At 46.8% G+C, this 23144-nt stretch overlaps 7 protein-coding genes across 12 annotated transcripts; 4 read left to right on the top strand and 3 right to left on the bottom strand.

Moving 5' to 3' along the window:
* The first annotated feature begins 7043 nt into the window (after positions 1-7043).
* On the top strand, positions 7044-9971 carry LOC9637264 (probable transcription factor KAN2). Its single transcript, XM_002972663.2, has 6 exons — positions 7044-8488; positions 8622-8698; positions 9006-9048; positions 9167-9284; positions 9352-9424; positions 9492-9971. The coding sequence occupies exons 1-6, from the start codon at positions 7624-7626 to the stop codon at positions 9687-9689; spliced, it is 1374 nt and encodes a 457-aa protein (XP_002972709.1). The 5' UTR covers positions 7044-7623; the 3' UTR covers positions 9690-9971.
* A 33-nt stretch (positions 9972-10004) lies between these two features.
* Positions 10005-12225, bottom strand: LOC9636513 (calcium homeostasis endoplasmic reticulum protein). 2 transcript variants are annotated; one of them, XM_024677645.1, is made up of 4 exons: positions 11305-12225; positions 11020-11234; positions 10249-10959; positions 10005-10131 (listed from the first exon to the last, which is right to left on the bottom strand). In XM_024677645.1, the coding sequence occupies exons 1-3, from the start codon at positions 12204-12206 to the stop codon at positions 10271-10273; spliced, it is 1806 nt and encodes a 601-aa protein (XP_024533413.1). In that variant the 5' UTR covers positions 12207-12225; the 3' UTR covers positions 10005-10131; positions 10249-10270. The 2 variants fall into 2 exon arrangements, with proteins under 2 accessions (XP_024533413.1, XP_002972924.1); XM_002972878.2 differs by having other exon boundaries at positions 10249-10962.
* Positions 12213-14300, top strand: LOC9637265 (pentatricopeptide repeat-containing protein At4g02750). 3 transcript variants are annotated; one of them, XM_024677641.1, is made up of 2 exons: positions 12213-14147; positions 14195-14300. In XM_024677641.1, the coding sequence occupies exons 1-2, from the start codon at positions 12260-12262 to the stop codon at positions 14242-14244; spliced, it is 1938 nt and encodes a 645-aa protein (XP_024533409.1). In that variant the 5' UTR covers positions 12213-12259; the 3' UTR covers positions 14245-14300. The 3 variants fall into 3 exon arrangements, with proteins under 3 accessions (XP_024533409.1, XP_024533410.1, XP_024533411.1); XM_024677642.1 differs by having other exon boundaries at positions 12213-13674; positions 13726-14222; XM_024677643.1 differs by having other exon boundaries at positions 12475-12562; positions 12615-14222.
* Positions 14126-15460, bottom strand: LOC112347187. 3 transcript variants are annotated; one of them, XM_024677650.1, is made up of 7 exons: positions 15308-15460; positions 15202-15248; positions 15083-15151; positions 14921-15028; positions 14795-14869; positions 14407-14737; positions 14126-14357 (listed from the first exon to the last, which is right to left on the bottom strand). In XM_024677650.1, exons 1-7 carry the CDS (start codon positions 15441-15443, stop codon positions 14200-14202), a joined length of 924 nt encoding a protein of 307 aa, XP_024533418.1. In that variant the 5' UTR covers positions 15444-15460; the 3' UTR covers positions 14126-14199. The 3 variants fall into 3 exon arrangements, with proteins under 3 accessions (XP_024533418.1, XP_024533417.1, XP_024533416.1); XM_024677649.1 differs by having other exon boundaries at positions 14407-14548; positions 14603-14737; positions 14921-15151; XM_024677648.1 differs by having other exon boundaries at positions 14921-15151.
* Positions 15461-15511: 51 nt separating this feature from the next.
* Positions 15512-17066, top strand: LOC112347186 (zinc finger CCCH domain-containing protein 15 homolog). The gene is made up of 2 exons (XM_024677646.1): positions 15512-16411; positions 16454-17066. The coding sequence occupies exons 1-2, from the start codon at positions 15518-15520 to the stop codon at positions 17036-17038; spliced, it is 1479 nt and encodes a 492-aa protein (XP_024533414.1). The 5' UTR covers positions 15512-15517; the 3' UTR covers positions 17039-17066.
* A 182-nt stretch (positions 17067-17248) lies between these two features.
* On the top strand, positions 17249-19222 carry LOC9636515 (purple acid phosphatase 4). Its single transcript, XM_024677647.1, has 8 exons — positions 17249-17464; positions 17541-17777; positions 17840-17996; positions 18061-18192; positions 18338-18486; positions 18541-18669; positions 18817-18884; positions 18977-19222. The coding sequence occupies exons 1-8, from the start codon at positions 17414-17416 to the stop codon at positions 19170-19172; spliced, it is 1119 nt and encodes a 372-aa protein (XP_024533415.1). The 5' UTR covers positions 17249-17413; the 3' UTR covers positions 19173-19222.
* LOC112347188 (uncharacterized protein At4g15970-like) lies at positions 19162-20312 on the bottom strand. The gene is made up of 3 exons (XM_024677651.1): positions 20203-20312; positions 19774-20151; positions 19162-19715 (listed from the first exon to the last, which is right to left on the bottom strand). The coding sequence occupies exons 1-3, from the start codon at positions 20203-20205 to the stop codon at positions 19230-19232; spliced, it is 867 nt and encodes a 288-aa protein (XP_024533419.1). The 5' UTR covers positions 20206-20312; the 3' UTR covers positions 19162-19229.
* Between the last annotated feature and the right edge of the window lie 2832 nt (positions 20313-23144).

The raw sequence follows: 23144 nt of genomic DNA on the forward strand, positions 1-23144 counted from the left end.
CATGGTGCCAGTCCTAGAGAACGTAGCGAAGCGCTCGTCAGAGACATGGTGCCAGTCCTAGAGAACGTAGCGAAGCGCTCGTACGTACTTGAGCAGCTGGGTCCAGTGATTATCAGCGGCATCTTCTTCAGCAGCTCGTACGAGTCTCGCGAAATCTGGAGATAATGGCGATAAACAGGGACTGGCAGAGGAGCTTCAAAGAGCCTGGAGAGATCATTGTGGTGGAACTCCATCCCCATGCACAGCTCGAGGAGCACGAGGGTGGCGGGAACCTCCTCCTGCGAGGTCATCCATCCAGCCATCGCTCGTTCGCCATCGTCGGTGACACTGATGGGAATTGTAGAAGTCAATCTTGCAAGATCCATATCTTTGGATCTATTTTATACAAAGCTCTTCTGCTCTTGTTAAGATTGATTCTTCCGCTTTGGGCATGAAGGAAAGGAACTCGCTCGTGACGTGCGGCACGTAAAGAATGTTTTTGGATCGTGTTTTTTCTCTTTGGTGTGGTGTATGTGTATGTTGAACATACATTTTTCAGTCAAAGCGAGATGTTCATTCCAGCAAGATGATCGAATGATAAATAACACAATAATATTATTATGAGAAAGGAAAGAGTAGACATCGCGTGCTGCCAAAGCTGATGTAAGAATCAAATTGCCCAGCAGGCATTCAGAAGCCTTGGAAAATACTCACTGAGATTTTGGGATCTGCTGTCAAAGAAAAGATTTTAAGGCTGACTTGAAAATCCTGCACCATGAACCACCATTTCTTTTTGCAGAAGTTGGAACAATGTATGAAACCATTTGGTTGGTACTTCCATTCAAGCATAAAGCTGTGCCTCCTTCGTCGGCTTTAAATTGGTTTTCTTCTTATTCTTCTGGTTCTTGTCCAAGTTTTTTTGCAATTTTTCTATGTGGAAACACACTTTCTTTTCTTATGCCTCCAGAACAGACCCCAAAAACATGTATTATTATTATGAATTTTCCTCGAGGATCCCAAAGAGCATACAAACGGCTTACCATGTGGTGAAGCTTGTCTCTTTCTGTTGCTTAGCAAAAAGATCACTGCTATTTTGTTTGTGTTTCATTTTCAAAGAAATGAAGTCGTGCGAAATATATCTTTTGCAATCCGTGCAAGAATCATTCTTGTTGATTTTGGCAATAAAAATTTTTCATAGAAGTTTTGGCGCCCTTGGGGTTGGGGGTACAGAATAAGAGGAGAGGTGGAATGTTTAGAAAGATTCATGGATATATGCTTTGATGCTATGGGACGGACTCAAGCAGGGCCAGGAGTCAGCATCCATAGTTTTGTGTGGATACAGGTATCTTCTTCCCCAGGGGGCAGCAGTAGCTCTCAGTTGGTCCAGGTCTTATGAATGGTGGCATTAGTATTGGCATATAAAAAATGAAAAAGAAAGACATAGAAAATTTAGTATATTAAAAAGCTTGAGAACTTCTTGGGAGGTGTGAAGAACCTGGAGGCAGTTAATGATTGAGTTAATGATGATAAATGCCCATTCCATCGATTCATCTCTCCAGACACTGTTGGATTGACATGAGAGATTTGATAATTCAGGACAGTAAATAGTTAGTTCTTTTGTATATAGAAAAGAAGGAAAATGGAGCTAAAATTTCCATGGAAACTTATCATTCAGCAGGAGCTTGGAATTGGTGTTAGCCCTGCAGTCTAGACTACGTAGGTGTTTGCTCTGACCTCTTGTTCTTGCCTTGCTCAGAGAGAAGCAAGAGCATTAAAGAGTACAGGGAGATTCCTTTGTTGCTGCTGGATTGAATGGAAACAAAGAGGTGAGATATGATATAGGTATGCAAGTTTCTGATGCAGCGAGGTTATATTGCACGGTCTTTGTGTGTTTTTTTTTCTTTTCTAATGCTTATTAACAACACACACAAAAGTTGCAGCACTGAAAGGGAGTCTCTCTTATATTCACCTCTATGCAGTAATGGCTAGCTAGTGACAAGAATGGTACAAGAGGGTTTCCACCTGGGCTGATTCATGGGGCAGAGTTCCTAGCACTTTTGGATATGAGCATTCAAGTCATGGTATATTTATATTGATAATTGTGACAATGCATGCATTTGTTTTTCTTACCTGCAAGAATGCCACAATTAGGCACTTGAGGCTGACACTAACAGCAGCAGCATGGAGTTACCTGCACTTCACTTCTGCTGGGTATCCAATTCTGTATTCAAGGGGATGAAAGCAACAAGGGCTAGTGGAAGAATAATTGTCTTTGTATTGCAGGCTTGTCTTTTATAGTACTTTTCTTCCTTTTCTTTTTTAACCAGTCAAAAGCTTGTCTTTGCAACAACAAATGGGGCAAAATGCCCTTAAGTGGCATTTTGCAGGGGTAGAGGCAGACTGTGATTTAGGACCCTCTTTGTGCATTGGCACATTTGCATTGAAATTACTTCCCTCCTCCTTAAAGCTAAAACCGTACGTTTGGGAGCGCTTTCAGCAGCTCCAGTGGCCGTATATATAGAAGCTCTGTGCAGTGTGCGAAGATGGTAACAGCTTTTTGATTGATGGATTTGTTGACATTTTCTTTTTTCGTTTTCTTTTTTATTGCAGGGAGATTTTGAGTTTTTTTTTTCAGAAAACTCCCTTTCTTTTGCTGCGGAAGACAAATTAAACAGTTTCCATTTTCAACAACCAGCAGCAGCTAGAGAAGACAAGGGTACATTTCTTCCTTGCATGACAGTACCAACGTGCAAAATAGGAATATGTACGGCCGTTGTCACTAAAGTATTTGAAACTGGCAGAAGATTTGGCACAAAATAATGTAAGCTAGCTCTCTCTCTCTCTCTCTCTCTCTTGTGTGTGTGTGTGACTGATATGCATTGGTGGGAATATATATCACTCGATCTGTTTCTTCCATGTGACAAGGTTACACTTCCTATGAGTCAGAAGGGCATTCAAGAACTTTCAAGGCTTGCAAATCTGGAGAGGTTAAGGTTCCTGCTAGGAAAATGACACTGGCACATGGCAACATTGCAAAGGCTTAAAATCAAGACAAGATCCTTGCAAACATATGCCCATGTATACATAAATATATATACACGTATAATATATCTATGATTGCTGGGTCGAAGTGATTGACTTTTACCCAAGCTTCCAAGCTTGACTCACGAGTGCCCCTCAGTTTCTTATACTTTACACGACAAAACAGGATCTCATTCTTTTACTCGAGATTGGAATACTACAAGTCTTGATTGGGCTGGGCTGTGCCAGCCATGGCCAAGTCTGCAGCAACACACAAGTAAGCATCACGTTTTGATCGAGACAAGCAGCTGGCTGGATCGTCTGGATGCGAAAACTCTACTTGCTGTCAACCAAAAGATTTCTTATGGTCCACGGTTTAGCGACGATGACACTTGGCCCAGACATTGCGATGGAAAGTACCCTCAGCCCAGCCCACGCAATTTTCAAGCGCATCAAAATCCAAGATAGTGAAATTCGTTTACAAGTCGCGAGAGCTTTTTCATTTCATGCGCGGTCAAAGTCTGGGCTGCTGCATGGTGACAAACAAGAAGAGAAAAAAAAGACGTAGAAAAGAGACATGGAGTTAAACTTCTCCTTTTGCAATTGGTGGTCCATTCAAAAGTTGTGATAGCGAAATGCAAAATCAGTCCTTGAGCATGAGCTCGCTCGTAGTTTATAGCACACAAGTGTTTCAAATAAAGAAAAGATTGGATGCATGGCTAATATGATATCCCGATATCAAACGTTTCTCCTCCAAACATTGTATGGCGGCACAAGTTGCCAAGGCCAGCTTTTTACGTTGTTACATTCCAAAGCGACCGCACAAGTTGCGTCTTGTGCCGTGTCTCTTTTGCAAGTGTTCGTCTCTCCGGTCTCACGGGTCTTTGATACAACAAGAAAAAGGAAAACCAAATTGCTCCATGGTGTGCAACGCAATTATTATATATTCTCCTCTTCCCAAGATACAAAAGCAGTGTCGCTGAATAGATCATATTTATATGGATTCATATATTCCTTCCATTGCCTTTGTTACGCAGGCGACAAGTATCAAGAATTATTATGGATCGGGAATATACGGCCAAAAGAACATAGAACAGAATGTGTGGAGAAAGCCATCTTGCTACGTGGGCGTTTGACGTGGCGCGTGACTCAGCACGTCAGTGAAGCATGCATGCACACGAGGCTCCCGAAATCTACCGAAATGGAATTGCCCAAGGGTGGCGGCCGTTCACTCTTCCGCACGATGCGCGTAGCCCTGTCTTCCTTGTAGGTATTTGGACGCATAAATGCCAATAGAATTGGCTGCTAGCTACAAAAAACGCAAAGAGGAACATTACAGAAAAGAAAAAACATTATTTTAAAATGTAGAAAATGTATATATTAAAAGATGACAAAAGTTTCTACCTAGTCGAGAACTGAGTACTCGTTTGTCTCATAATGCAGCAAGGCAGGCCGTCGAATTCAGAGGTTGAAGTAAGTACTGGTTCAGAATATGGCGGTGCTCGTAAATGGTATGATAGGACTCCCATATCTACTACGACTGCTTTTGTATACTTTTTTTCTCTCGCTTTTCTCGCGGGCAATTAAGATTGTATTTACCCAGATGCGTCTTCTGGGCACGTATATATATATATATATCCCCTGTTGTATTTTCATATATCTACTTCTGGGTCGTATCCAATACAAAATGTAATGTAGATTCGACAGCTGCCACCACCCAAAATACTTTAGCACGTAAATCTGCTTCAATTCAAAGGGAGGCTTTTAGTAATTTGCTGTACTCCTTGTCTCGTGTTGCTGGGCAGTTTGTATACCTCGTCCTAGCGAGCGTCACTTGGCTTTCAAGTACTGGATTGTCCACCTTGTAAAGGGAGGAATTGGATTGTTTTACGTGGGAATTTGGAGAGGTTGAATCTTGCGTGCTTAGAGGTGTATTATCAAGTTTGGAATTTCTTGGTCGCTTGCAAGTTGCGAAGTCGGAGCGAAGGAACATAGGCCCCTCCATCTTGACAACCTGTGCAGAGCTGCGATGGATCATATAAATTGTAGACATGCCTCTGTCTGTCTCTCCGGAAAGTTTTGGGTCTTGTCTCTGATTGACAGGTATAGAATTTAAGTGGCTGCTGGGATAGTTTCGGTCGTTGATTGAGAGAGAAGAAGAAGAAGAAGAAGAAAACTGGTGGTCCAGTGCGAACCTCCTCGTTTGTATATGCATCAAAAAGATGAAGAAGCTGCATGCATTCAATATCAACTTTCTCTTGTCAAGGCCAAGCAAAGCAAAGTTGTGGTGCTGGAACATAGGACCACAAGTGTGCTGCCACATTCATCTCCAATTGCCAGGAAGGGAAAATCCACGGATCTTTCCATTTGCAGAGTTGCATGGTTTTGCAAAGTGTCTTTAGCTGGCTCGTCAATAGCATGGAAGACGAGATAGATGAGAGAGGAGGGGACCTCCCTGGGCAGCACCACCACCACCACCTTGAGAAACCCTAAAGACATGGCAGCAATGATGTTGTTTTCATTCAAAGTGAGTGTCCACTCGTTCTTTCTTCCATGCAACTTCCTGGGTTGCCTTGCTACTACAAAAGTATTGCACCGACTAAAACCATGGCCTGTCGGTATGATTGTCATTGTTCCAACTGTATGCGCTGCAAAAATGCATAAACAAGCCAGCATCTGGCTTTTTGTTCTTTTTAATTTTGTCACTCTCTGGTTGCTTTAATAGAATTTAAGAGGAATATCAATCAAATGCTTGTATTTTGACCGTGATGCGGTGATAATGACACGAGTTTAGTGTCAACATACGTTGTTTAAGCCACCCAAGGCTATCGTGAGCAGGTTGACAATCTCCTACGTACATACAACTTTCAAAAAATTTAAGAACCCTGTTCATAATATGGTTTAGAGCTGTGGTGTCGACACAGATGCCAACACCAAGAGTTTGCAACTAAATGTATAGTTGATGGAGAGATGAAATATCTCAGATTTGAGATATTATTTATCTAGAGACCCGCTAATTTGGTTTGTTTGTACGCGAAAGAATATTATGGTGGCTGTGGGTTTGATATTGGAAAATCGACCCTACATTAGCTTGACCTTTGGTTGAAATCCCACACATTGACTTTTTGACCACAGTGCAAAAACTTTTTTTATATAAAGAGCAAAGTAGAGTGTCGGTGAAAGTCATACCAGTCCACTCCACGAGTGGTAGAACCTGATAGTAAAAAAACAAAACCTCTCCATTGAACAAAAGTCATTCCATGTGGAATCCAGCCATCAAAGGTCCAGAGGTGATTCCTTTTTAATTTATAAATTATATTATTTACAAATATTGCCAAAATCAAGCTTTTTAATAAAAACTCGATCTTTTGTTATATATAACCAAAGCTGTCAACATTCTCTCCTCTTCCATTCCGCCTGCCACAAGTGTTCTTGCAAAAGATTCTGGACCACACTGTTGTGTCCCTCTGGGCTGGCATGCTAACAAAAGGCAAAATAAAAATGAGAAAAACAAAGCTTTGGGCATTCAATCAAACACGATTATAAACCAAAACCACACCTTTATATTTCTATTTCTTCTGCGTACCATGGTTGTGGGGTCCGTTTATACTGCTTTGCTTAAGAAGGAACTTCCCTCTTTCTCTGTTGGGTGTATAGTGGTCGGTCGCATCTCATGATAAAAATTCTCCTAGGCTGGGCTTCTTTCCTCACAAATTTTATATACATGTGTGCGTGAGGAGACGAGGTTGATATTCTCCTTGCGAAGAAAAGTATATGGCATCTCCAGTTGAATGGCCTCTCAAGCCAAGTAAGAGATAAGTTCTTAAGGGTATGGTCACTTCCCCAGCAAAAGAACCACCGAGAAAAAGCAAAGCATGTTTTAAGCCTCGCGCTTAAAGGGGTTAAAGTGCTGCGGCGAGGGAATTTCACGCTGGGTGATTTCACACGGGTGCTCGCCACACGGAATATCCGCTTACCTGACGGCGGAGATCGTCTCCGCTTTGATATATATACACTCGTGCATATGTTGCTGTTCTTCCAGTTCTTTGCCTTGTTTTCTCGTTGTTTCTCCTGAGCGCGCGGCCCGCGATCTACTGCAAAAGCGAAAGCGAGCGAGGGAAGTGAGTGAGAGAGCCTGGCGAGGAAAGGAGAGAAGGAAAACGTCTTCCTGTGAAGGAGGAAGGAACGAAAGGAAATGCGCCTGTGTTACTTACCTCTATTGTCTCCGGGAGAGCTTTGATAAGATCATCATCATCACCCAGCGCAGAAAGCCTAGCTAGATAGCTGGTTTCCCCGAGATCGTGTGTCACAAGGCAACTTATTGACCAGGCCGAGTTCTTGGAGCGGGTGTCCAGGTGTACCAGGGCGCACAAACTCCTGTGTAGAACATAACAAGCCTGCCGTCATTTCTAGATGATCCGTATAGAGACAACTTACTTCCCCCATTGCTGACTCGTCCACCATTCTTCTCAGCTTCTCGATCTTGTGTATGGATCACCACCACTACTGTTGATGCTCTTCTCGCGGCTCAATCACCACCAGCGACGTCGGTCGTCTAGATCCTGCGAATTCTAGTTCACTGCTTTCACGTCCAGTGAAGCATCATCATTCATACTCGTTCCCATGGAGATTTCCAATGCGGCAGCAGCACCAGCGCTCTTGCTCCCTGACTTGTCTTTGCAGATTAGTCCGCCGTGTTCCACAAGCAAAGCAGCACCGAGCCCAGCGGCTTCCAGTGGCCTCACGGACCACCAGCTCTGGACCACCACCAGACCTTTGTCTTCCTCCTCCGGAACTGTAGAGCTCAGCAAGAGTAGTCCACCGAGGAGCAGCATCAACAGTGCAGCTAGCAGCAGCCTCGCCAGTGACAACTCCTCCAGCAATTCTTCCGGGGGAGAGACTTCCATCCAGCTATCGTTGGGAAGTCGCTACTTCAACGCCTTGGGAGGAGCTGACAAGAATAGACCAGTAGGGGCCGATGACGCCGAAAGGAAGCCTTCCAAGGTGCCGCTTTTCGGAGAAGATCGCTCGTTTTCCAGCCGCCTCGACTCGACGGACTCCAAGGCCGAGCAGCACAAGGCGAGCTTTGTCCAGTTTTCTTCGTCTTGTTCAACAAGCCACCACCATCGGCAGCAGCAGCTGCAGCAAGTGCTCCAAAGATACTCGTCCCCGGCAATGATGAACTTGTATCAGAGCGGCTTCTCCAGCGTCAGGATGAGCAATGGTGCGGTGGCGCCGCCGCCGCCGACGACGACGACGACGACGAGAGATGGCAGCTTGAGTGCCTTGTTTGATGCAAGCTCTTCCTCTTGCGGTAGCAGCGTCCCGACCCCTTTGATTGCTGGCAATGCAGCGACTTCCAGCCTCCGATCCAGATATATCTCCAAGTTTCCAGTCAAAAGGAATGTCCGAGCTCCCCGGATGCGATGGACGAGCACCCTCCATGCGCATTTCGTTCACGCGGTGGAGCTTCTCGGGGGACATGAGAGTAAGTTTTCAGTTTCGATCGATTGCCGGTCACTTTTGTTATTTGTCCGAGTTTCCTGGTCTCAATTCTGGAGTCTAGTCATTCACTGCCTGGGTGATGTAAAAAGCTCACGTCTTGTTTGTCTATCCTGCAGGAGCAACTCCCAAATCAGTCTTGGAGCTTATGAACGTCAAAGATCTCACCTTGGCACACGTCAAGAGCCATCTACAGGTGAGTCGCTCCCCCTTTCCTCACGGCACTGTGCGTGGTTGGATCATCACAGCTACCAGTTGAAATTTCCACCTCGAAATCCATGTAGAAAACTCCGAACTTGGCTCGTTCCTCCTCCTGAGCTCTTGAATTTGTTTGACAGCTCCATCCAAGAACACCGACTGTAGTCTCGATTTCATGTCACGTAGTAGCTATCGTTTCTTGTCTTGCTGAGACTATCCCACTGCATATCCCGCCCCATGTGAAGCATTACTGTCCTACAGTGAAAAGCCATATGCTGATTAGTTTACGAAATCCCGGAATGCAGATGTACCGCACGGTGAAGACCACTGATAAATCAGCTTCCACGGGTGAGTAGTCCGCCAATCCTCCAGAAAGAGAAGAAGCGAAGCCCTCGAAAGAAAATATGTAGAAGCCTCCAGATTGTTTGCTGCAGTCTGTCTCACTGTGTCTTTCCATGTCTCTCAGATCATGTGTCGTCCGTGGAGATGAGAAAGATGGATGATCCCAAGCTCATGCAGTGGAAGCCCGAGGCTGTCCAACCCAGATACAGTGACGAGCCGGCTCTTCAAAGTCGATGTCCAAGGTAAAAAGCCGTCTTTTGAGCTCGCAAGTGACCGAGAAACATACTGATGCCGCTTTGCTGCTCACAGATCGCAGGAAGTCGTACCGCGGCCGAGCTTCAGCGATGGTCTGTGGCAGCAACATATGAAGCAGACGTCTCATGTACGTTGTTGCTGTCTCTTCGGGCTTAACATCTTTTTGATGACGGCTTCACTTTTCTCTTTCTCAGGGTGCGATGAAGATTGAGGACGGCCTCCAGCAGCGACAGTTTAGTGCAACGACGCTTTCCCAGCTCATGTCCTCTCGCATGAGCCACATGATTCCCAAGGTCCCCAGCCTGGAGTTCACACTTGGAAGGCCCGGGTACCACTTGGCAGAGCATTCGGAAGCTCCGCCACCACAAGAACTGCTGCTGCTAAGGTGCTAGCTCTCCAGAATTTTCTTGAACTTTTCCCCCCTTTTTCTTGTTTTGTTTTCGCCGGCACCGATTCTGTAACTCGCTCGACAGCTCCTGTACAAAAGCGGATATTCTTTGATTAGCAAAGAAAAAAGCAAGAGGCTCTGCTAAGTAGATGTTAAGCTTAAGTCCCAGTTAATGTATTTTCACCTTTTTTTTGGCTTGCGAGTGTCGATTGCCACCGATAAATCTCTCTGCGGGACAGAGGAGCAATACAAACGCTAGCTCCAAGATAGCATTGTCTCCTGTAAACCAAACCACGCTGGGCTCACAGCAATCGATAAAGCCATATCAAGCAAGATATCTGATTCATGATAAGACTAAAACAAGATACAAAACTCATGGTTATGGCTAACATACCCCGTCAACGTGGTGGCATGATCACTCGCAACACCTAAAGCACGCAAGAGCTCTGTACAGTTCACTCATTAGACGCTCATTGTGAAAAGCCAGAGAATGAAACCAGAAAGAGGCAAACAAACGAAAGAAGAAAAAAAAAAGAACGATAAAGTACAAGCAAGCCACTTACCGGTGAGACCTTGCAAATATCTTTATCGTGCTGCCGCTGCTCTCGCACTCAGAGAGGTATGGTAGTTTGTCCTCCGCTGCTTCCTGTACGACGTGTAGACATCATCATACTGCGTGGCCTCGTTTGGATCCGCGGCTGCCCCGAGTCCCAACCTTCCGGTGGATGTCATTCCCGGTCTGTGTTCCAGACTTCCATCCGGCAAAGTTCCTGTCTGTGGATCGACTTGTTGCATCTGAGGCGGTGGAGGAATTCGAGCACCACCGCTGCCTGCTCCCTCGTCGTCTGAGTCCCCTGACGGCTTATACTTCCCGGCTAGAGGATCAGGCTCTCCGATCTCCTTGAAAAACTTCGAAACTCGGTCCATGATGTGTGACTCCGACGTCGCGGATGACGGTATGATAGTCGGGATGTCCAGCGGGCTGAGAGGGGAGTATGGAACGCCGCTTCCGATTTGCATCTTCCGGACCATGCCTGGAATTAGTCCCGGTGGAAAAAACGGATACGGAGCTTGCTCTGCCCGGCCTGCTGGCTGTTGCGTCTGTGTACTTGGAGCTTGTGCAGCAAGAAACGGAGCCAAGGCTGGAAAGAGCGAAGCAACTGAAGGGCTTTGTGGAGGAGCTGGAAAGCTGGCAGCACTCGACTGTAGCTGATGATCCTCATCCCTCTCTGGTTCTGGCGGCGGCAATGTTTTCTCTCCGTATCGTCCACCAGCTGCTGCAAGTATCGAAGATACATTTTAGCTCCACGAAAACGAAAAACCAGCAAACTTACTTGAGTCAAATCTCATCTCTTTGTCGAGAGAATAAACAGTATCTGGATCGTAAACCTCCTTGGTACGCCAAAACTGTAGCATCTTCTCCACCTGTTCGCGTTCGGCGTCATTCACCCGAGGATTTTGGTAGATTGCCACCAGGATGGAGCTTAAAACAGGACGAAAAGCCAGTGCTACGCCGTCGAGCTCTTTGGTGTTGAGTCGAGACTGCAAGCTGTGAGAAAAGAATCGCGATTATCAACCAAAAGAAGAAAAGGAGAGAACAAAAAAAGAGAGCTTTGTACCTGCTGAAGAGAATGTCGTTGACAAGGTACAAGATGTTCATCTGGCTGTCAACGTTACCATCGGATTTAGTCACTCTGTCTCGAAGAACTTCCACCAGCGTGGGAGCAAAAGTCGACCTTTGCACAAACCAGTTCCTAGCGTTCTTGATAGCCTCTTTAGTCCCGGACAAGTTATCCAGCAAACCATGCAACTCCGCCACCATCTCCGAGCTGATGATCTGCGTAGCAGCAGTAGCCAATGCTGGATCGAAAAACTGCTGCTGGGGGTGATGCATGACCGGGGGAGCAGAAGCGGCGGCGGCCAGATCAAAAAACGCTGGGAAGGAACTCGCAGCCGCCGCCGCTGATGGTGGTGGCGGAGGTGGCGGAGGCGGCGGAGTGATCCCAGCAGGAACTCCTATAGCCTGGTTCACCATGTTGAGAGCTGGATTGAAAGCCACGAGGTGGGGGTTGATCGTGATCCAGAGCTTGTACTGGTAGTAGCTATGGCCATCGGCTCCAAACAAGAACGCGTAGTCTGGATTCTCCTTTTGCTTCTCTTTCATCAGTGCCTCAAAGCCGGGACCGTTCTTGACATAGAACTCCACAAGCTTGTCGATGCGCTTGTGGAGCTCGGAGTCCTGCGGTGGAGGAACGGGCGTTGGCGGCATCTCCCAGGGATTGAAGAAGCTGTTGTGAGCGATCGGAGGAGGAGGAGGCGGAGGAGGAGGAGGCGCCGCCGCGGCGGTGGCAATGTAGGGAGGAAACGGTTGCTGCGAGACGTACCCGTATTGGAAATGCGGTGGCGCTGGAAGCGATCTAAACGGCTGCTGCGCTGCGACTGGGGATTGCTGCGGCGGTGCCACGAATTGCTGCTGCTGCTGTGGCGCCATCCCCGCGCCTCCAAAGAACTGGCCTTCCATCGCGAGGGAGAAATTAGGGTTCTTGATTTTAGGGCTCTTGGCTAGGATGATTGATGAGCAATGGCTCCTCGACGATCGCCGCGCTGCTCCGGGAATGTGGGAGTTCACGCGATCTAGCTCGTGGCAGGCAGCTCCACAGCCAGATTCTCAGCGCTGGCTACCGCTCGACGGTACTGGAGAATTCGCTCGTGAGGATGTATGGAGATTGCGGGAGCCTGGACGAGGCAGTGGATGCGTTCTCCAGGATTTCTTCACGCAATGTCTTCTCCTGGAACATCCTTCTCTCGGCATTTGCGCAGCGAGGGCATCTGGATCTCGCGAGGGCGGTGCTGGAGATCTTCCCCGAATTTGACACGGTGAGCCACAATATCTTACTCGCTGCTTATGCTCGATCCTGCGCTATACCAGCGGCGAGAGATCTCTTCCAGCGAATGCCCGACAGAGATCTTGTATCGTGGAACACTCTTCTCGCAGGCCTTGCCTCGAATGGCTACTACATTGACGCGAAGAACACGTTTGATACAATGCCGCGGAGAAACCTTCTCTCCTGGAACTCCATGCTCGCTACTGGCGATGGAGAGCAGCAACAGCTAGAAGATCTGGAAGAGCTCTTCGAAAAACTTCCACAGCGATGTATTGTCTCGTGGACGGAGATGGTGAGCGCTTATGCCCAGCACGGGCACTTCCAGAGTTCGTGGAGCTTGTTCTTGGCGATGCCCGAGCGTAGCATCGTGTCTCTCAACTCGGCCATGCAAGCCTTCGACCGCGAAGAAACCGTGGCGACCATTTTCGAGAAGATGCCCGAGAGGAACTTGGTCTCTTTCAATCTGAGGCTCGGTGCCACTGCAGACGGTGTCCAAGCGATGGAGCTACTCGATTTCATGCCCGAGAGGAACATCGCGTCCTGGACGTCGGTTCTAGCGGTCTTCTCCAAGAACAGTGACCACCTCCAAACTTTAGAGCCTGCCGAGCGGATCTTCTCCAGAATGCCGCAGTGGGATGGCTTGTCGTGCAATGCCATGGCTCGTCTCTACTCGGAAGCTGACGACTTGCCCTCCACCGCTAAGATCTTTCACACCAATCTACGAAGGGACGCGGTTTCCTGGAACACTTTGATCACGAGTTACGGCCGAAGAGGTGATGTCACGAGTGCCAGAGAAGTTTTCCACCGGATGCCTCTTCACACACTGGCTTGCTCCACGGCGATGCTGGTGGCCATTTCTCGAAGTGGTGACGATAGCTCTGCTCGGGACTGGTTCGAGAGCATGCCTTTCCACGACATCGTTTCCTGGAACGCTATGATCTTCGCTGCAGCTGGAAAGAAGGAAAGTTTCGTGCTGTTTAGAAGAATGCAGCTAGAAGGAACCAGACCAACTTACGTGACTTACGCCACCATGATAGATTCCTGTGCCGAAGCCGCGGCTCTCGGAGATGGACGGGCGATCCACGAAAGGATACTCCAGCTCGGGTACTTTCCGGGAATTCTTGTCATCGGTAACTCACTGATCAACTTCTACAGTAGCTGTGGAGCAGTCGAGGAAGCACTTGATGTGTTCCAAAGCATGCGGAGAAGAGACTTGATAACTTGGAGCACCATAGTGTCTGGATACGCTTGGAACGGGCTCGGCGAGAGATCGGCTCAACTCTTCCAGTTTATGTTGCTCGAAGGCTTGGATCCAAGCTCGGTCACTCTAGTGAACGTTCTCACTTCGTGCAGCCATGGAGGTCTGTTGGACTTTGGAAGACGCTTGTTCGTGTTCGTGACCGCAGAAGTACCTGGATTTCCTGTCTGCCGAGAGCACTATGACTGCCTGGTCGATCTTCTCGGTCGATCTGGAAGGCTGGAGGAGGCTCTGGAGTTGATGGAGAGCATGCCATTCGAGCCTACTGCGCTGGGACGGATGAGCTTTGCTGCTTCGTGCAGGAAACAACACTTGGAAGGTGATTTGAATTTACTCTACGAAGACACTAACTACATGGCTCTAAAGGGTGCCTAGAGTTGCAAGGACTGGATTGCTACCTTTGCTGCGACGGATGATCGGCTGTGCTGCGCATACTCCATGGACGAGGTTAATCTTTCAAGCGTATCCGTGGAATCCATGGCGACGAGCCTCCGTTCCAGCAGCTGCCTCAACTCGCCAGCATTTGCACCTGAAGAGAACCACAAAGTTAGAACCCGTGCAAGACCAGGCTACTATACCACTAATTGGTTGCAAAGCTGCGAAAGATAGCCGTTCTTCACGATTTGGAACGAAATAGCTGAGGTTCTCACCGAAGTTGGCCCTCTCAGCCCACTCCAATGCTCTTTGCAACGGAGTTTGCAAGAGCTCATCTTTGGAAGTCTGCAAAAGAAATGCCTCTAGACTCGAAGCACAGAGAAGAAGAGCACAGCTTACCTTGAGCTTGATTTGGAGCTGCTGGACGTCAGACAATGTTTTCTTCAAGCTCTCAACCGAGGATTGTATCCGGTCTGCGTCCTTCGGCGTCTCATCTTTCACGGGAACGACGACACCCTTGAGAAATGGTTCCATCTGCAAGCTGGAAAATAGACCAATCGGTCGAATGAGGATCACAGTCGAAAAATCTACCTGGGACAAAGAGATCAGCCTCACTCGTCCAATTCCCCGTATCGTGACTAGAGCTCCAACTTCCAAGCGCTTCACCTGTGTGTTCAAACGATGAAAGACTTAGTAGCTACAGTGTCGGCAACTTACGTGCAGGATGTGGCTCAAGCAACCATATCTAAAAGCATACTCGTTCGCTGATCGTCCAGTTCTCTCAATCACAACATGGACGAAAAGATTGTGGCACTTTCGCAAAGCCTGCAAGGAAATAGAACAGTGAACGAAACAATCGCGAGAAGAGAACGATTTTACCTCTTCCAGAAGTGCTAGAAATCTCGCCTCGTACAAATGCAAAGTCTTTGTAGACGAAGGAACCAAAACCTGGAAAGAAAACCGTGAGTTCTCGATTGAGACTCACTTAGAGAGCATACCTCCGCGGCCTTGAAAGGAAGGCACGGGAGTTCCACAGCAGCTGCCTCTGGAAGCTCAAGAAGCTCTGGTAAGAAGAGAAGTGGCAAAATATTTCTTCACACTCACCATCGATTGCCGCTTCTGCGCAGCACTGAATCGAGCGCGACAGCATTGGCGGCCGCATTCTAGATCTGAGGCCACTCGAAGCTCCAAACGCGCACCACGGCACGTTTCCAGGGAAGAATCCACACGAGACAGCCATAGCCAAAATCTAGCACAGCTTAAATCGCCAAGAACCCTAAGAAAAACTTAAAGATTGCTAGGGTTTTTGGAGGGATGGAAGGAGAGCCTCCATGGGCGCCACCGCCATTGATCGCAATCCCGATGAGTACATCGAGCAAGCGCTTCTCCGGGTTTCGATCCCTGAGTAGCAGGCTAAAGGAAGATCTGGGCGCCGTCGTCGATGCCTCTCCAAAGATCGAGGAAGAGCACAAGAAGGAAAATTCCGGCGATCTCGAAGAAGGAGAGCTGCCGTGCGACGTTGGAGACAATCGCGACGAGCCAGGTACTGTGGTAGTGCTAGAAGCAGCGGCCGAGAAGACAATCATTCCGCCGGAACAGCCACTAGGTCTCATCGCGAAGGCAGGCTATCATTCTTTCACTGCAGAGCATCTGGATCGGCAAAAGTCTGTAGAAGAGATGGAGCTCATGGATCGAAAGGAAGCTTTGCTAGCAAAAGTGGAAGAAGAAGCACACAACAAAAAGAGGAAAAAGGATGATCCGGAAGAGCAGGGACAGGAAAAGAAGAAGAAAAAGAGAGGTCTTTCCGACGAAGGCAAGAAAAGGAAGAAGGCCCGAGGGAAGATCAAGCGTGCCGAGAAGGAACGAGCAATGGGGGTGGCGAGGCGGCGGCCAGTCTACACGCAAGTCGAGAGGCCTCCAAAGCCGCGGCTGTTGTGCAGATACTTCATGAAGGGGCGGTGCTCCAAAGGCAAGAGCTGTACGTTCTCTCACGAGGAAGTCCCCGACACGAAGCTCTACCTCTGCAAGTACTTCCTCACGCGCTGCTGCCTCAAGGGTGACGAATGCCCATTCTCTCACGACACGGCCAAGTTCCCGTGCAAGTTTTTCATCTCCCTGGGCTTTTGCAAGGATGGCGAGAGGTGTAAGTTCTCTCACGCGTCGGTCAGCAAGGAGGAGCGCGAGAAGATCATACAGCGGTTGGAGATCGAGAAGAAGCAAAAGCTGGAGGAGAAGAAGCAGACGCTAGAGGAGAAGAAGCAAAAGCTGGAAAGTGCTGGTGGTGGTGATGGTGGCGACGAGGAAATGGTCGAAGAACAAGCCAAGAACTCGAGCAGCAGTCCCGACTACTATGATCCGGACTGGGAGGATTACTCCGCGACGCCGATGGACGAGGACAACTTCCTCTCCCGAGCCGCGAGGCAGGCAGCGCTGGAGCACATTGATCGGGAGGACGAGGCGAGCTACGATCCAGCTCCTGGAGAGTGGTGGAAGAACAATCGCTATAGCGCGTCGCCACCCAGAGAGGATAGTTTCTTAGCGAGGCAGGCAGCGGCACTCCAGGAAAATGGGAGAGAGGATGAAAGAACCAAGATCATCAGCTCTCCGGATCCAGGACAAGACAATCCCAGCAGCTCCACTGCTCCAGCAGTCTTGGCCGACGACGGAGAAGACGATCTTCTCGTCAAAATCGCGAGACAAGCAGCAATCGAGCAGTGTAACAGTATGGTTTCGTTCGCAGCTCCTCCCAGATCAAGCTGCTCGACGTCCGGCTCAAGCATCATGGATCAACTCCAGCAATCGGTCCGTGAATCTGGGATTGGGATTTTTTTCTGATTAAAAAAAGGAGAGCTTTTTTGTTGGAGATCACATCGTACGCACAAGCAAATGCGCCAAGCATGATCACGACGTAGTGGGGATTTCTTTTGGAATTTTTACCGGCATCTTATCCTTGTCACATATTCTACGAGGGATATGCTCACATTCTCGGCCTTACACGCCAGCTGGACGGTCCAGATTCGTCGTGGCTTGGTTGTCCTTGGCACGCTAAAGTAGAGCTCTAGAGCGATGGAGATGAGACCTCTCCCACCTCCACGCAATGCGCCTGGAGAGAATAGTCTCCACCGTGCACGCCTGGAATTTAAGGAGTGGTGTCGAAGAAATCCTCGCTTTGATCACGAATTGAATGAGCTCGAGCGTTAGAATTCCAGAATGGATCGCGACGAGGAAGTGGCGCTCCTGGGAAGAACCGACTCGAGCAAGGTGAGGCTGGATCATCAAGAGATCTATCTTTCTCGCTTCGATCTCATCCCTCTTCTTTCGCTCCACTTTGTTTTAGCTCAAATCTCGGGTCAAGCTCGCTGCTACTGGGTGTGCTCTTGGGATTTTTGCCGTCCTCGCCACCGTGTGGTTCCTCGATCTTGGTGGGTTCTTCCAATTCGACGCCGCTCGATGGGTGGAGATAACAGAGGATCCCATCGTCTCGCCGGTGGATCGGCGAGCTCCAGTGAATTTCCTGGCGCTGGGCGATTGGGGACGACATGGATTGTATAACCAGAGCTTGGTTGCTTCCCAGGTCGGTGTTCTTTGTGACTCTTCTCTCCTTTTCTCAAGTTTTCGTGTGCATTGCTCTTCCAGATGGGAAAGATCGGCGGTGCGCTCGAGATAAACTTCGTGGTCTCGGTGGGAGATAATTTCTATAAGAATGGACTGACTGGAGTGGATGACATCGCATTTGATGAATCCTTCTCTCGAATCTATACTGCTCCAGCGCTCCAGAAACCATGGCACGCAGGTATGATATACAAATCTTTGATCAAGACTATCGATCTAATTATCTCTTTTCCTTGTGCTGGCAGTCTTGGGCAACCATGACTACCACGGAGACGTGTTCTCCCAGCTAGATCCACGGCTTGGTTTACGCGATTGGAGATGGCACTGCGTGAGAGACGCACAACTTATCTTTGATTTGAGCCCATCTCTTTTCCGAGGTTTGTTTCGCCATAGCCATGCCTAGTAACCATGGTTTTACATGGTTTCTTTAGTTTGCGTGCTTTGAAAGCTTGCTAGATTTTTCCCACCTTTGCGTGCCTCCAAATCTAGAACTTTCTAACCGCCGCGCTTACTCTTCTACAGGAGACGTAGACTCGCGCGTTTCTACAGTAGAGCTCTTCTTCGTTGACACAGTTCCATTCATTGACCAGTATTGGGCGCCAAACCAGAAGCACGACTTTGACTGGAGGGATATCCTTCCTCGCCATCGCCATTTGCAGCAAAAGCTCGAGGTATATGCGCTCCATATCATTCACACTATCAATGTTTCACATTGGTTCTTCCAGAATTTGACAAGTGCTTTGAATGCTTCCACCGCGTCTTGGAAGATTGTGGTTGGCCACCACACTATAAGAAGCTATGGAGCCCACGGGGATAGCGTTGAGCTAGTGAGGCAACTCCTTCCCATTCTCGAGGTAAATAATATATTTCTAAGCCTTGTGTCGCAAATCATACAGTGCATTTAGATTCTTTCCGTGACTTGTTTTATGTTCTGCAATAATCTTTAAAACGAAGCCGCGTGTGCCTGTGATCAGTTCTAACCCATTGCTGCGCTGAAACAGGGAAACAACGTGGACGTTTACGTCAATGGGCACGACCACTGCCTTGAACACGTCAAGAGAGACGACAGGTATCCTTAAGTTTGATTTGATTGTATTTGTAGTTGATTCATCCATCCTGACAATTCCACTCAACTCTTTCTATGGTTTTGATTTTGCACAGTCCAATCCATTTTATAACCAGCGGTGGAGGCTCCAAGGCCTGGAAAGGAATCTCGCCACCACAAAACTCGAATGGCTTGCAGTTCTATTACGACGGGCAAGGATTTGTGTCCTTCTCAGTCGCAGAGTCGTGGTTACAGATTGTTTACTACAACATTTACGGGGAAGCTGTTCACAAAGTTCGGCTCACAAAATAACATGTATATTGTTTTCTGTATAATTGAAAAAGATGAATACTTCACTTCAAGATCTGACTAATGACAGTTGCTGGGACGCTTGAATCCCACGCCTTGCAATCTGCTCTCATAAGGTGTCATCGACTTGAACAGCTTCCAGTCTTCAAGTACCTGCTTCTGTCCCGCCAACTTTTTTGTAAGTCCGACGCAGCAAGTTGCATGGTTGGTGCAAACCTTTTCTAGATCCGAGCTCACCGTGCAGAAGCCACCGAAATAGACGGTAGGCATGAAGTTGAAGCTGAGATCAAGGTCTTTGAACTGCTGGGTCTTCTTGAGCTCGTAAAACACGTCTTGATCGTGAAGCCCAGGATGGAACCGGTGCATTTGCAGCCACAGATCAAACAGCCTCCTGGTGCGATTGCTTGCGACAACGTGAAGGAACCCGGTGTTTTGCAAGTTTGCGATATCTGACGAGTTGTTGTTGAAGACTTCGCAAGCCGACTCAAAATCTGCGTGCTTGGAGAAGTGACGAAATGGAGGCCGGAACCAAACAATGTCGATATCCTGTCCAGAATTGGACCTCATAGATAACATGTCTAAGGAACAAATTCACCCAACTTACAGTGAAAATGAAGTTGAAATCGTACTGTAAAACGAGGGCGAGAAGGTAAGTCTTGAGATTTACCAATTTGAGGTAATCTGGAGCCATGGAGACTTGCTCCGCGGAGAAATTTACACCGGGCTTGAATCTAAACTGGAAGCAATGGACCTTCCCAGCGTGGATGCATTTCTCGTATGCAAAGCTATCCACAGCCACAATCACCATATGCTTGAGCAAATAGCTTATTCCTTCTCCCAGATCAAAGCTCTCCAAGAACGTATCGAACATTCCTCCTGGATCACACCACGCCTTGTTGAGCAGCCCGATCAAGACGGTCTTCTGGTCATCAAGAGCCGCAACTTCAAGAACTTTCTTAAATCCCTGGAGATCACTGTTTGTCTGGAAGAACAAGAATTAGAGAAGTGTGTATATCCAAAAGATAAATATCACCATAGCTGTGAAGTTTCCAACAGGCTCTCCAAGTTTAACAAGGATTGGTCTTCCTTTTGATGCTTTATACCTGATTGTCACTAACGAGATCGCACAAAGTGTCAGACCAAGCAAGGGAAATCCATAGGAACAGCTCCTCGTTCTCATTTTCAATCTCATTCCCATCTCCTCTAGCTAGGTTAGCTGATTCATTAAACAAAGTAGCTAACCAACCATGGAAAAAATTGGCTGATTTTTTTCATGATAATAGTGACACGGAATCAGAATACAACCAGTAGTGTGTGACAGACTTTGGTGGTATCCACACAACCACAGTCGGAGACTCGGCCATGCTTGGAAGCTGCACGAAGTCTTCACTGGCCGAGCTTCGAAACACCGATGCTGGAAAGCCTTGGACGCTGGGAACGCAAGTTGCGGCCACTAGACTGTCTGTGAACTTCTCCGGAAGTGTTTAACATCTAAAGTTCGCACAAGAAAAAGACAAACTTTGATTTGTTTATTTTGTGTCTATAATATCTATTTTTATCTCTTTGCAATTTGAACTTTTACATCATTGGTTTTAGTGTAATGTCAATATTGTTTGTCACTTTCTAACATGGGACAAGAACTATGTAAAACTTCTTAGAGTTTATAACAGCTAAAGGTTTGCTTAAAAGCAAACAATATAAAAAAAAATCCTTTTAACACTAATAAAGATTAAAGGCAGTTTATTTATAAACTATAGACAAACTTAACAATAATTTACTTTATAACGCAAGCTATCATATTCAAGCCAAGCTCTAACAACAAACTGTGTAGGTTGTGAAAATTTATAAGGTTCATCAGTTTCTGGAGGTGCAATTTCTACCCACTCAACAAACCAAGGTGCCTCACCTCCCCAATTATCATGAGACAATTCCATTTTACAAATATGATCATATTCACCTAGACAAGGAGCTGATAATCCCCCAAAAACATCAGTATGACATCTTTCAAAATCGTTATAATTTTTATGGTCTAAATTGCGAAACATTAATGTTTGTCCCTGTGAAGTAAAAAATACAGCATTCACATTTGCATCTGTGCCAGCATGGTCAACACATCCAGTCTTGATGGTCACTGTATATTGGCACTGAAAAACTCAAAAAAAATCAGTATACTAGAAATAAATCAACCTTTTACCTGAGCATTAGCATCATGCAACAGAAAAATGAGAAGAAAGAAGAGGGGAGGAAGAACACAAGACCACAAATGTCTTCCCATTTACTAAGAGATATTTAGCTTGTCTAATCTTGCCCTTTAAAAAGCAGGAATTTGTTTGTCATGACATGCTAAAAGTTTATGTATATACTTTGAATTATCCATTCATTTCCAATGACGGTAGCAAGTCCACCAAGTTTTGCCCACTCCACCAATGGCTAGATTTACAGTGCCAACTCTCTCTCTTGCAATATTATGTCTAGATTGCCTAGAGAGATGGCAAGTAATTTTTTCGAAGCTCAAGTGCCTAACCAGGCTGCAAGTGGACGTGACTGGCATAGGATTCAACATCGCCCAAGGAGTCGTGGAAATAGAGCCCATTACTCGGTGGTGGTCAGGTTAAATTTGAAGGATGGGTTCAAATAGTTAGTAAAGAAAAAACATTTAAATTTCAGATCTTTAAACTACCCTATTTCTTTTACTAAAAGATGTAGTGATCAGGTTGGTGTCAGAGATTCAGTCTCAAGTTCAATCAACAGGTGAGAGCCTAACAAGAGTCAGGTGATAGGTACAGTTTAGTATATAAACTAAACCCTTTATCAGCAATGGCCTATAGGATTCTTCCTTGTTTGTCTATCTGGCCTAGAGTTCTACAGTGGAGTCTTATAGTTTGATTCAATTCCCTTGAGTCCTTCAAGACTCTTATATTATAGCAAAGTTTTTTATGGTTCTTAGTCTTTGTGATTCTTTCAGTTCGAGCTAGCTTTTGTTTGCCACTTTTGGATTGTGGATTACTGGGCTGCAATCCTTTCCCCTTGGCTTCATGTGGTTGCAGCCCTAAAATTCTATTAGACTTAGACTCAGACTTAGGGACAACACACCAAGCTGTCCTCCTCCCCTCTTACTCGGCTCCACAGATCAACATCCAGCTCCAACTCTGGTTTAGGTGTGGTGTGGAGGCCATGCATGAGAAAAGGAGCTCCACATTGGCTTCTCATTCGAGATGTCGAGCATGTAAGTGTCACTAAGCAGCACCCCAAGTTGGCACATCTGCCATATACAACCAACCAATACTAGATATCATTGTATGAGCAAAGGTTAGTCTAGAATGAGTGGAGGATCAAACTAACTACCTCTATAATTATTTTTTTCTTCTGATTTTCTTCTCTTTCTTTTTTCTCAAACACAAGCAGATGCAGGCCATATGCAGGTTAGGCATTTTCTTAGATGACTCATCTCCAAGGGGAATATTGTCAGAAATCCAGCTCAGGTTCAGGCTTAGGTAATCAAGCATAGTTCAAGCTTAGGGAATTGATCAGGTTCAATTGACAGGCAAGAGCTTAACAAAGCTGAAGCAAAATGTGACAAGAACCTAAGGATAGGTTCCAGATTTTTGCATTGCCAGACAGCTCAAAGCAACAAAAGCAGTAATGGGACTTAAAACTTGCAATAGAGATAGGGCTTTGCAATTGGGAAGAAGGGCTCACATAGGTATTTGTTGTTATAAACTGGAGAGTAGCTAAGTTATATCGACCTGCCTAGTTGATTTTTATTGCAAACTTAGAAGTGTGGTTCTGGCTTAAAAGGTTTTTGACTAGATGTCATTGAAAGATCTTGTGGTGTGGATGGGACTTGTAGTTGGATATGGTTGCCAAGGAGATGTTGCCTTTATGTTTTAAGACTTTCACAACATGTGAGATCTCAACTTTCATCCTAATAGCTTTACATTCCTCTTGATCACTAACACTTGCAGCCATGTGGGG

Source organism: Selaginella moellendorffii, unplaced genomic scaffold (genome assembly GCF_000143415.4).
Source record: "Selaginella moellendorffii unplaced genomic scaffold, v1.0 SELMOscaffold_20, whole genome shotgun sequence".
Classification (NCBI taxonomy): Eukaryota; Viridiplantae; Streptophyta; class Lycopodiopsida; order Selaginellales; family Selaginellaceae; genus Selaginella; species Selaginella moellendorffii.